Source organism: Cyprinus carpio, chromosome B4 (assembly GCF_018340385.1).
Source record: "Cyprinus carpio isolate SPL01 chromosome B4, ASM1834038v1, whole genome shotgun sequence".
NCBI lineage: Eukaryota > Metazoa > Chordata > Actinopteri > Cypriniformes > Cyprinidae > Cyprinus > Cyprinus carpio.
This window is the reverse complement of record NC_056600.1, coordinates 29,092,849-29,105,251: the sequence shown is the minus strand read 5'-3', so window position 1 is coordinate 29,105,251 and position 12,403 is coordinate 29,092,849. Positions and strand designations below refer to the sequence as shown.

At 40.2% G+C, this 12,403-nt stretch overlaps 1 protein-coding gene across 1 annotated transcript; it reads right to left on the bottom strand.

Moving 5' to 3' along the window:
* Positions 1–1,478: 1,478 nt before the first annotated feature.
* LOC109086199 (gastrula zinc finger protein XlCGF8.2DB-like) lies at positions 1,479–11,918 on the bottom strand. Its single transcript, XM_042722877.1, has 2 exons — positions 11,435–11,918; positions 1,479–3,806 (listed from the first exon to the last, which is right to left on the bottom strand). The coding sequence occupies exons 1-2, from the start codon at positions 11,517–11,519 to the stop codon at positions 3,055–3,057; spliced, it is 837 nt and encodes a 278-aa protein (XP_042578811.1). The 5' UTR covers positions 11,520–11,918; the 3' UTR covers positions 1,479–3,054.
* Positions 11,919–12,403: the final 485 nt, after the last annotated feature.

Genomic DNA, 12,403 nt, shown 5'->3' with positions numbered 1-12,403 from the left:
CAGCGGTCATACTAAGAATGTTTTGGCTTCACTTTTCCATAGTGGAAGGAACTGGAGACGCGTCGTCCATCTTTTTTTAAAGTCTATGTTTATGTCTTGGACGAATCACATAGGTACCGTGCTACTCCGTAGCGGTACCGGTAACCCGCAACCTTTGGGTAACAAGTCCGACTCTAACCATCCGGCCACAACTGCCCCAAAAGTTTCCTCCTTTGAGTCAGATTTGAACCAGTGACCTGAGGATTTTCAATAGATTCACCTCTACAGTCCTCCGTTTTACTAACAGTGCTATCGAAGAGCACATTGCCTACATATATGACATAAAATTTGAAAGCATAACAACTAAAAATCTAAAGCCAGTCAATAAAGCATTATTTTATCAATGTCCAGTTTTTGAACTAAAATGTTACTGCAGACATATAGCCTATGAATTATTGAAAATGCATTTTTTTAATCAAGGAGAAATTAAAGAGTGTGGCTTTTCTGTTTAGTGCTTGAATTTGTTTAAAGTTTAAAAATACAATAGATCAGGAGTGGCGAACGTCGGTCCTGGAGAGTTTTGCTTCAACCCTAATCAAACACACCTGAACGAGCTAATCAAGGTCAGAAGGGTTACTAGAAAGCTACAGGCAGGTGAGTTTTAATTAGGGTTGGAGCTGAACTCTGCAGGACTGTGGCTCTCCAGGACCGGAGTTCACCACCCCTGGAATAGATGTTAAAATTTTTAAAATTAGCCTTTTTTCTTTCAATTAACTCACAATAGTGTAAGACGCCTTAACTCAGATAGATGGGTTTTCTGGATGTTCAATAATCATGTTGTTTTCATTCGCCCAAACTGATTTGCCAAAATTAAAACACAGATTGTGAATGGAACTGCTGGTGCAGTGTGCTGGTATCGCTGTGAAGCGGGAGCGACCAGCTGTCAGAAGATTCTGCTTGGTCTTGAAGTCTTCCTCGACAATGATTTGTCCAAAAAGAATGATTATCAATTGAGAATTTATTATTTGTAAGGTCTGGTGGTCATATGGCATATACCTGCAAATATGGGACAAACTACATTCCATATAGCTTTCATACGGAACACTTTGATGATACAGGACTGTTGGCAACTCTATTTGCAGAAGTCAATTTATTGGTATTTGTGCAATAATTTAATGCTCCAAAAAGCATGTCTTACTTATTTATACAAGCAGCAATAGTTGCTGTAAGAAGAGAACAGAGAGGCGTTATCAGAATATCCAAGCACTGTTATTTGTAATTTGAGCTGCTCTTGGTAGATTGTGTTCATCATTATGGAAATGAGCTGCTGTGTTCTTTAATTTGAGCATCGTCAGTAGATCATGAGAACTTGTCACTCCCATCAGTGCTTTTGGAATTGTCTCACTCTAATTTGCCCTATTTATTAAATCTGGCCCTTCTCCTGCCACAACTGAAATAATACCCATACACTGCATAGATCCACTCCAACACTCCAATGCTGTTTTCTCTCCACTTTTATTTTGTTATTGAAAGGAAAATCCCCAGCACATATTTACATATTCATCATGTTGTAAACCGTACCTTCGGTTTTTAATCCGTGCGCACGCTTTCTCAATCTATTTCCACGGATTTGTAAACTCTACTTACGGATTAATTTTAGAAGAACAGCAAGCTCCAAGGTAGCCTGTGTTAATCATATTGTATATTGTTTTATCACATATTATCATGTGGAATAAGCCTATATCAAATTGTCTTAAGTGATTCTCTATCAATTGTAGCGGGTAGGCCTACAAGGTGTCATAGCCTACGATTTAATAAGCAAGAGTTGCGCCAAAATCTTGTGTTTATTTATTATATCTTTAACACTTTATTATTATTGTATAATAAACCTGGCATTGTGTTATGGCTGACTTTTGACTAAATTGTTCTTCTTTTGTAAGTCGTTTTAGATAAAAGCTTCTTTTAAATGCATATGTAGCCTAAATGTAATAATAGCAATATTAAGAATAATCGTAATTATTATTATTTTAATTTACAGGCTAAATAAATGAGTGCACGTTAGAGAGAAAAAAGTTTATCATAAAATGATTCATGAATGATTTCTTTTTAAAATAACCTTTTACAGGTATAGAAATGTGTTTATGTACTTTTCATTCAGAACATAAAGACTTATTTTATTATACTACATTTTCCTCCCAGAGTTAGATGCATGCTTCACTGTTAATGTTATTATTAAATAACATTGCATTCAGTTAGCGAGCAAAGGAAGCACAACATAACATAACCCGTACATTATTTGTTTTGTATTGCTCGTTTTTTAAAGAAATTTTCTATTCTTCTTTTTAGCGTTTATTTTACTTTAGGCTATAGGATAAAACACAGGCGGCGGTGGTTTATCCTATTGGTGATTAATGTAAAATAAACGCAAAAAAGAAGACTATTTTGTGAGTGTGAATCACGGTCTCATATACTATGAAAAATAAAGTTTAATAAACACAATACAATGCCGAACCTAAACAGATGGCCTGGTTGAAATGCCGGTACAGTCTGGGGGCGGGGCCACAAATCCGTGAGTTTACAAACCTGTGGGAACGGATTGCATAGGCATGTGCATGGATTATGAATTTGTGGGTACAGATTCAAAAACTGAAGGTACGGTTTACAAAATCTGAGGGAACGGATTGGAAAGTTGTGGGTACAGTTTATTGATCCATGGGCACGATTTGTTAAACCGAGGGAACGGTTTAAGAATTTGTGAGTACGGTTTATAAACTGAGGGGACAAATTGCAAAACTGTTGCCACACGTTTTTTTTTTTTTTTTTCTCCTACAGGTGAGTTCCCGGGCTCCGTATAAACCTCAAGGTTTGCTTTGGCTTTGCAAGTCTTTCCACAGTGATGGCACATGTAAGGCTTCTCTCCAGTGTGAGTTATTACATGATTCCTCAGGTGTTTCAGGTCTGTTAAACTTCTTCCACACTGTGATAATATACAGCAGTTTTCTCATATGTGAATCTTCAGGTGGTATTTAAGGGCTGTTTCACTTCTAAAACTCATTCCAAGTGACCGCATACAAATTACTTCTCTCCAATGTGTGTTTTCATGTGCCTGTTAAGGCATCCTTTTTGGCGGAAACTATTTCCACATTGCTGACAGGTAAAAGGCTTCTCTCCGGTGTGAATTCTTATGTGGTCTATAACGTGTCCTTTTTGAATGAAACCATTTCCACACTGTGGGCATATGTAGGGTTTCTCTCTAGTGTGATTTCTTATGTGGTATTCAAATTTTCCTTTTTGGCTGAAACTCTTTGTACAGTGAGGGCATGTGTACGGTCTCTCAGTGTGCACTCTCATGTGGTAATCAAGGGTTCCTTTTCGGCAAAAATTTTTTCCACACTGATGGCAGGTGAAAGGGCTTTTTCCAGCATGTACTCTCATGTGGTAATCAAGGTTTACTATTCGTTTGAATCTTTTTCCACACTGTTGGCAGGTAAAAGGCCTTTCTCCTGTATGAATACTCATGTGGACTTTAAGGCCTCCATGTTGTTGAAAATCCTTTCCACACTGAGGGCATGAGTAAGGCTTCTCTCCAGTGTGAATTTTCATGTGCCTGTTAATGCTTCCTTTATGAGTGAAACTTTTTCCACAATCTTGGCAGTTGAAATAACTTATATTTTCTGACTTTTGAGCCCTTTCCTGTATGGAAGTTGTTTCAGTCTGTGAACAACTAAAAGATTGTTCTTCAGTTTTGAAATCATGGTGATTCGTGTATTGATCTTCTTTTTTGATTTCATTCAGTACTTCGTTCTCTTCTTTCAGTGCCATCAGGTCTAAGGCAAGGAAACACAAATAAAAGTTAACCCCTTTAAGTTAATGGCACAAAGCAACAGACATCAAAACCAACATACTACTAGATCCTATACCAGTTAAACCCATAGGCAGGGTGTGTGTAAGGCTGGGAAAGGAAGGCTTAGCCTTCCCCTGGCCACGGGTCTAAAAATTAGGGACAAAATGTCACCAAATCGGACAAATATGTGACCCTGGACCGCAAAACCAGTCTTAAGTGTCAATTTTCGCAAATTTATATTTATATATCTTCTGAAAACTGTAAAAATAATCTTTGCATTGATGTGTGGTTTGTTAGGATAGGACAATTTGAAAATCTGGAATCTTAGGCTGCAAAAAAATAAAAATACAGAAAATCGTTTTTAAAGTTGTCCAAATAAAGTTCTTAGCAATGCATATTACTAATCAAGAATTAAGTTTTTGTTGTGACATAAAAGAAAAATGTATGTCAGGGTCACATATGTCCATGCACAATTAAACAATCCATTAAGGATGTCACAAATAAAGAGAAAATGAAAAGTGTCAATTGCACCATTAAATTTAGATCTGCTAGTTGTGCATCAAATTATGCGTTTTTACAGCATTCTGCATTATATCCAATCACACATGATTCTGTTGAGCTTATGAATGCAATGGCCAATCAGAGGCATTCAGATAAGTAATCACTGAAATGCCAGAGTTGTGTTGAGCGCACATACGCTGACTGAATTCTCTCTCATTATAAACAACAAAGTGGAAATGTACATACAATGTAAGAGATTCCGTTGACATTGTAGGTAGCTTTATTGAACAGGGAAGTTTTTTGAGCATGCTTAAACTCACACTAGACTGAAGTCAGTCATGTTGCTTGATAATGTAAATGTTCTTTACTTGCTTTTTTTATATATATAAATGATGTGCCGTTTGAATAACTATAGACATGAAAGCTTTATAATTAATAACTTAAAATGTTTTTTTAGGGCGTCTGCAGCAGCTGTGGTGTTCCTGGTCCCCTGCCGCTATCCGGCGACTATAAGAGCAAATTTTCTGAGCAAATTTCTGGCGTTGTTGTAAATGCCGTGCCTCTACTGTCGCTTGTGCAGGGCTACCCTGCACGCCGCTGATGGTCACGGCGAATGCGTTTCATGCTTGGGCACTGCTCACGCTGAAGCTGCACTTACTGAGACGGAATGTACTCATTGTGTGGATATGAGTCTCGCCTCCCTGCGCTTGCGGATAGCTTTCTTTTCAGAAAGCGACTCTGCCCCTCGCTCCCTCCCAGCAACCTGTAAGGAAAAAGGGGCGGGGCAGAAGATCTCAACGTTCAGTGATGAGTGAGCCCACGCCGTCTGAGCCCCTGCGTGCGTCACTCTTTCCACATAGAGAGGTTTTCCCATCCTCTTCTCTCACCTGGCGATCTGGTCTCGTTCTGTGGGAGCGAGTGCGACACCATGGACAACAATGTGTCTCTGGGTGCTTCAGATGCGGAGGAGCTGTCAGGCTCGTTTTTCGAAAAGCTCATCCCCAAAAAGGATGTTGGCCTGAGGCTCTGGCACCCGAACCGCGCACTCATGAAACGGCCGTTCAGAATGATTACCTTGAAACCCTTAGAGTGCCTGGGACTCAGGGTCAATTTCGCCAAGAGTGCGCTATCCCTCAGCCAACGGATATCGTTCCTGAGAACAGTCCTTGACTCAGCCCGAATGAGGGCGGTAGTCACGCCAGATCATGCACTGGCTATTTGGTAGATCGCGGCCTCATTCAAAGTTGGAGCCTTTAGCCTTCTAAAGGGGTTTCAGAAGATGTTGGGCCTCATGGCCTCTGTGTCTCCAGTACTTCAGCTGGGCCTGTTTAGCATGGGGCCCCTTCAGTAATGGCTGAAACCACGAGTTCCGTCCCACACGTGTCAAGATGAACCAGGCCTGCGTAAAGACTCTCAGTGGATGGAATGGGGTGTGCCCCTGGGAATGGTCTGCAGAAGGAATGTGGTCTTGACAGACGCTTCCAGCACATGTTGGGGAGCTCTGAGCGATGGCAAACCGGCTTTCAGCCATTGGTGGAAGGAGGAGAGTCGGCTTCACATCAACTGTCTGGAAATGCTGGCAGTATGTTTGGGCCTTCGCATGTCCCCTCGGAAGAGTGGATGCTCCACCCACATACAGTTCAAAGAATCTGGGAGATATTTGGCAAGGCAGAGGTTGACCTCTTCACCTAAGAAGACAACTCTCACTGCCCAATTTACTTTTTGAAGAACAAGGATGCATTGGCCCAAGAATGACCTCCTCCTTCACGCATTCCTCCCGATCGCCCTGATCCCACAGGTAATCAGGCGAATCAGGAAACAGAAGCACAAGGTTCTGTTGGTGGCCACGCTCTGGAGGAACCAACACTAGTTCGTAGAGCTGTCTCGGCAGCCCCGTGGCCCATTGCCCTGAGATGAGACCTCCTCTCTCAGGCGAAAAGAATGATATGGCACCTCCAGCCCGAGCTGTGGGCTCTGCACCTCTGGCCTCTCGATGGGAGCCTGCGGACCTCCCTGAGAGCGTGCTAAACACAATATCTCAGGCTACAGAACCCTCTACAAGGCCTATCCCCTTAAATGGTCTGTCTTCTCCACCCGGTGCATGACCCGCGGCGCAGACCTAATTTCCTGTGACATATCTCTGGTATTGTCCTTCCTGCAGGAGTTGTTAGATAAGGGTCACTCCCCTTCCACACTCACGATCTATGTAGCAGCCATAACAGCTTCACACACTCCTATAGCTGGCCAGTCGGTGGGCAGGAACAACCTAGGCTCAACCTGCCTTGCCCTTTCACTGTCCCTACATGGGACCTGCCCACAGTGTTGAGGGCTCTGAAGAGCCCTCCTTTCAAACCACTACAATCCTTTGGCATCTTTAATGCTTTAATCTCACATGTCTATTTTTATAGATAAGGCAATTGTTAGGGTTGTTTGTTATTGTTGTGTTTGTGTTTTCTTCATTTTTAATGTTTTGTACATATTTTGGAACTATTTAGTAACTGTATATATATATAGATAAAAAAGGTTCACATGTTTATTTTTACATTCTCTTTTTGCATTTGTAATTTTTTTTGACCCCTTAACAGATCTTGTATCAATTAAGTAACTTTAGATTTGATAAAAAGGGGCAGTTCTTTTAAAATAACTATTTACATCAACTAAAACAAACTTGTTACAAACTAAAAATGTTAATTTTATCTGAAATGCTGTTTTTCTTAAGAATTATTCTCATAATATAGTATAAAATTACAACTCATTTTAGAGAATTCTGTTACAAACTCATCCATGTCCAGTTCATGTGTTATTGCTTTTTCATGTGCTAAAAGCACAAGGTTTTTTTTCCTCTCATGAAGCATTGTTTGGCGGAATGGTGTCAAAATTCTTGCCAGAGTAGAGAATGAGCTCTCACATGAAGCAGTAGAGACACCCATGACCATAGCAGATACATACAATTTATGAAGACCTGCAAATGCATCTTTGTGTTCCTGCAAGGGTTTGCAAACAGCAGAACATTCAGCATCAGATGGAAGTTTTTTGGACAGCATTGGTCTGGCAACAAGAATTTTATTCTGGAGTTCAGTTTTTGCAACCCCTGCAAGACTACAGAGAGGTTCAAGCAACTGGATGTCAAGAAATTTGTTGGATTTTGGCATTAAACCTGAGAGGGCTTGCATCAGCTGTAAATTCTTTGTGGAAAACCTGTTTTCTATCTCTGATAGAGCTGTATCTAGTATGTTCAACATCTGTCGTCTTAGAGCTGCAGTGGCACATTCAGAAACTGACTGCCCTTCTTGCCCTAAAGGTGATAAAATAAAAGAGTAACCATAGGAGGGATTCACAGTCCTTAGACGTTTTGGTGAGGGCTCAACAGTAGATATGTCAGCGCAGTACTGCTGAAATTCAATGTCATTTTCTCTGAGATTTTTCAGTGCACCAAGACATCCCTGCACAACTTCAGCTGCACTGCACAAATCAACATGCTGAGACTGTAGGATGGCATTAGCTGGTTTTAAAATGGCGAGAAGATGTATCAGAAATTTGCCAATTTTTAAAAAAGGCGTCGCTTCAGCTGAGAGAGAAGCCCGGATGATTCTTTTGCAAGGTCAACTGATGCATTATCATCATTGGAAACCTTAAAAAGAATGTCAAGAATGACTTCCTCATTATCCACCACACATTTTGTGACTTCATAATGACTTGTCCAGCGGATTTTCAACAGTCTTTTGAGATACGGGCAATTGTATCTCTGAGAGACAAAATGATGCCTGAAAAAAAGAGTGCAGGGAGCCTGACAAGTCAAAGAATATTTTAGCACAAGGTTCACTTTGAATCGCATGTATGACAGTGAGGTGAAGCTGGTGGTTATAGCAGTGGATGTAGGGGATATGCCTGCCCAACCTTTGTTGTAATAAAGCATGAACACCACCTCGCACCCCACTCATCACTGATGCTCCATCATAACACTGGCTCATTATATTATCAGCACTGTATCTTGATTCAGACAAGTGTTGTAATATTTCAGTAGTGATGTAATCTGCATCAAGCTGCTGGAGTTCTAACAAGCACACAAAACGAATTATAACGGACAAATTTTCAGTGTTACACCGATCCCTTGTGCCATCACTTTTCAAACAGAATGCAGCTGAATCAGCAGTGTCATATTTCTGTTTTATTTTTTTCAGAACCATGGATGCCAAAATTTCAATCACTTCATTCTGGATGGTTTTGGAAGTGTACTTTGCATTTTGTGGGATACCTGATGTAATGTCAGCCAGGTATTTATCTTTTTCCAACGTGTATTTAAACAACTTGGCAAAAAGCCCCGCAGCTATGTAATCTTCCTCACTGTCACATGTTTTACAATCCCCGTGTAGTGGAAGCTCATTGACTGCTAAAAACGTCACAACACCTGCCATGCTTTTTATGTAATAGCGATTCTTTTCTATCTGTTGGGGGCCGAGCAAACATGCTACGGTCTCCCCTGACACCGATCGGTGGCAAAACTCTGTCCATGAGGTCGAGACTTGTAAATGAGCTTGGCTGCAGGCATGTTTTTGAAGACCACGGTCACGTTCTAATGCTGCTTTCCAGTTTCGAAAACCTGTCGAAACGAACGTGTCATTTTCAGAGAAAGCAACACCAAACACTCGACACGGAAAACAAAGGCATGCATCGCGATCTACAGAATATTCAAGCCACGGCCGTGACTGATACCACCAATCGGGCCGAAAAAACATCTCTCTCTCTCCCTCCAAAAAGAGTTCGGGGGTATGATTTCAGAACCGGCTGGTAAGGATTCGCCCTGTTTAAATCATTTGGGACAGAATTGCTGCATTTTTGAGTGGGTGTATTTGTGCTTTTGACACCATCGGAAGCTGATGATGATCTCCATTTCTCCGACCTCATTGCCGCAAATGGATGAGGAGGTGGTAGCTGTGTCCTGGTGAGCTAAAATGGTTTTCTTTTGTCCTTTCGGAACAAGAAATCTGTACATGTTGTATTTTATTAGGCTACTATAGTGTGGTTATTGAGTTCACTAACAGTTCTAATAAAATGAATTGGCTGTTACTGTCGTTTTATTGCTTTATAATTCAGCACGTCCGTTTACCTCAAAGGTTGCGAAGTGAATGAGCTAAGTCTGTCTGTCTCGGAGGGAAAAAAAGAGGGGGTTGGGCAGAAATTAGAAAATAACGTGTCTGGAGCTGAATTGAATATCACACTAATTTTGTGATTGGCTGTTATGTGGTGTGGGGCCAGGGTGGGCCAAGCCTCTGATTGGGTGGGCCAGGCCCACCCTGGCCCCCACGTGGAGCTGGGCCTGCTGGCAACAACACTGATTAGTATTAAACACCGTCGGCAACAAGAATATAGCCTGCTGTCACTTTAAGACCAACACAGATCCAATTTACTGTTACACTGTTAAGTTCATTTATTACATAACCGATGAGGGATTATGTGATTAATCACCAAGCGTTGCATTTTGGTTTAGCTCAGATATATTTTCAATCGCCGAATGCTCTGACTGAGCACTTCAGACCCCTCAAGCGATCTGTGCTGTTTTTCAGTTCATCTGAATGGATGAGCAACGCACCTGTATTCGACGTACTGTAAACTCTAGTGTGAATGCGCATGACTCATCGTCGCTTTGTCTCACACACATGCAGAGAGAGAGAGAGAGAGAGTGAATTGATGCACTACATGTAAACGATATTCTTTGATGTATTTTCCTGTCAAAATAACAGCGTTCCTTTGGAATTCTTCAGCTTTTAAGAACTGCTGGGTTTTCCTGTAGTGGGCGGAGCCAATGCGCAAACGGCAATCTCATTGGCTGGGGCTCACCTATTATCGTCCCTGTTTTGATTTCAACAAATCAGTTTGAGCGAACGCACAAAACCTGATTAATATTCATGAATCCAGCAGCTCATTAATCCTTAGTATTCCTTAGTGCGTTTTATAGTTCTTATTAGTAGAATTCGTATCATTATTATCCTATCAGTATTTTAGTATAGATCAAAAAAGCAGCACCACCAGTCCAGTTAAAATGTTCAGTTAAAATGAATAATATGCATTCAAACATGGTTATCAAGTTTATTATTAATTATTAAAGATCTATTATTAAATAATGCTATAAATGCTTGACTGACTGATGTTAAGAGTGTACTTTCAGATATTTAAAAAAACTGTTAAAAAAATCAGTCTGGGGAGTAAACGAAAAAATTTACTAGCCAATGGCGAATCAATTGCCAAGGTGTCCGTAGAGGGTTGACCTTGAGCTAACAGTTGACTTTATGGGTCCATGCTGACTTTAAGAAATCCTTCTGAGGAACAGCGCAAGTTCTCTTTCATGTTTTAAAAACATGAATAAATGTAACCAACTTCAATAATTTTAACGTTACATGATTTTACTGATTTGCACGTGAAACTGGGCTTTTATGGAGGAGCAAAAGCTGGAAAGGGGGGCTGAATGTTGCGTGATAATCGTTTTTTCTTGATTATTGTATTTTCGTAATCGTTGGAGGCCGAAATAGAAACTGCATTTCGATTAACTGCACAGCTCTATTTCTAAACATGCAGAACTCGGTCAATAAACAAGCCCTGAACTGTTTGGACTTGAACACGTCTGATTGGCCATTGTGTTTATGTGTTTAACAGACATGTCTGTGATTGGCTACAATGCTCCTGGAATACACCCTGTAAACATAAGGTGTCGCTCCATAAACAGATAATGCAGAAGACAGTTTGAAGGCTTTGTGGTTTATAACTATTATCTGCAATGCATTTACACTTATCATAAAGTGACTTCAGACATTTTTTTTGTTTTTGCATTGCATTTTTATTTAGTAGGGGCAATACGAAAAACATCTTAGTATTGCCCCAACAAAATAAGAACTGCAAATAACTTTTTTCTTAGTCCGGATGTTAAAGCATGAATGTAAGACAAAACTTGTATGCAGGATCTGTGATGGAAGGCAGCATTAATATTTGTCTGATCATGTGATCTCTTAGGAAAGTCATATTACATTCTTAAAAAACATCCTTCATTTCTGTGGAGCTGGAGATTTTAGATTAGGAATCAAATGAATTAGTTCAGCTTTGAGAATGAAAACCAACCTGTTAGTGTCTCAGTATCTTCATGTTTGACTCTGAATGCTTCTTCAATCGTCAGCTCTTCACTCTCGACTTTAATAAACGCCATCTTTATAACGGTTTATCACAGGGTGACACGTGGATCTCAGTTGAGTTTATCTGTGTTCAAGATGAGAAGAATTAACAGAAAGAAAAATAAATGCAAACTAAATCTCTGGATGTGTCCCGATCAGCGCCCTAGTTCAATAATCAGCACACTGGTAAGGGAGTTAATCTCAGTTAACAGCATTAAATCACCCAATTCTAAAAACAAGGCCAATTTAATTTAGAAGAATGGGGGGAAAATTTACAGACTCACTTTTTTTGTTCAAATTCAGTATTTAATAGTTATTAAATTATATTTTAATATTACACTTGCAATGTTTTTTGTAAGATTGTCATTACGTTTGTTTTTCTCGCTGCACGTACACTGTTTTGAGCAGCAGGTGACGTCAGCGTGTGGTGATTCGAATCACTGAATCATTTTTAAAAGGATGAGACCAGTTGTGGGGTGTTTGTGATGCAAGTCTTTCCAAGAAGGATTTATTTTAAATGCTACAGATGGCAAAACTGACAAATGCACAATTTCCAGATATTCCTGATGTCTTTGACATCAATGCCTTACACACGTGCTTTCAGCCTCAGGGAGTGTGATGAGAAAATGTGTACTGTACGCTTTTCACACAACAGAAGTGAAATATTGAAGTGCAATAATGTTACTTTATTTATTTACTCCCTTTTTTATACGATAGATTCAAAGGATGATTGCTGTGGTTTGTGTGAACTAAAAGACCTTTCACAGTTAGGCTACTATCCAGTCACTGACCGAGTTAATGCCTGTTTTATTGTATAATGTCATGTCTGTCTAGGGGTGTAACGGTACACAAATATGACAGTTTGGTACGTTCCTCGATTTTAACGTCACGGTGCACAGAGCACACGCGTACCAAACCA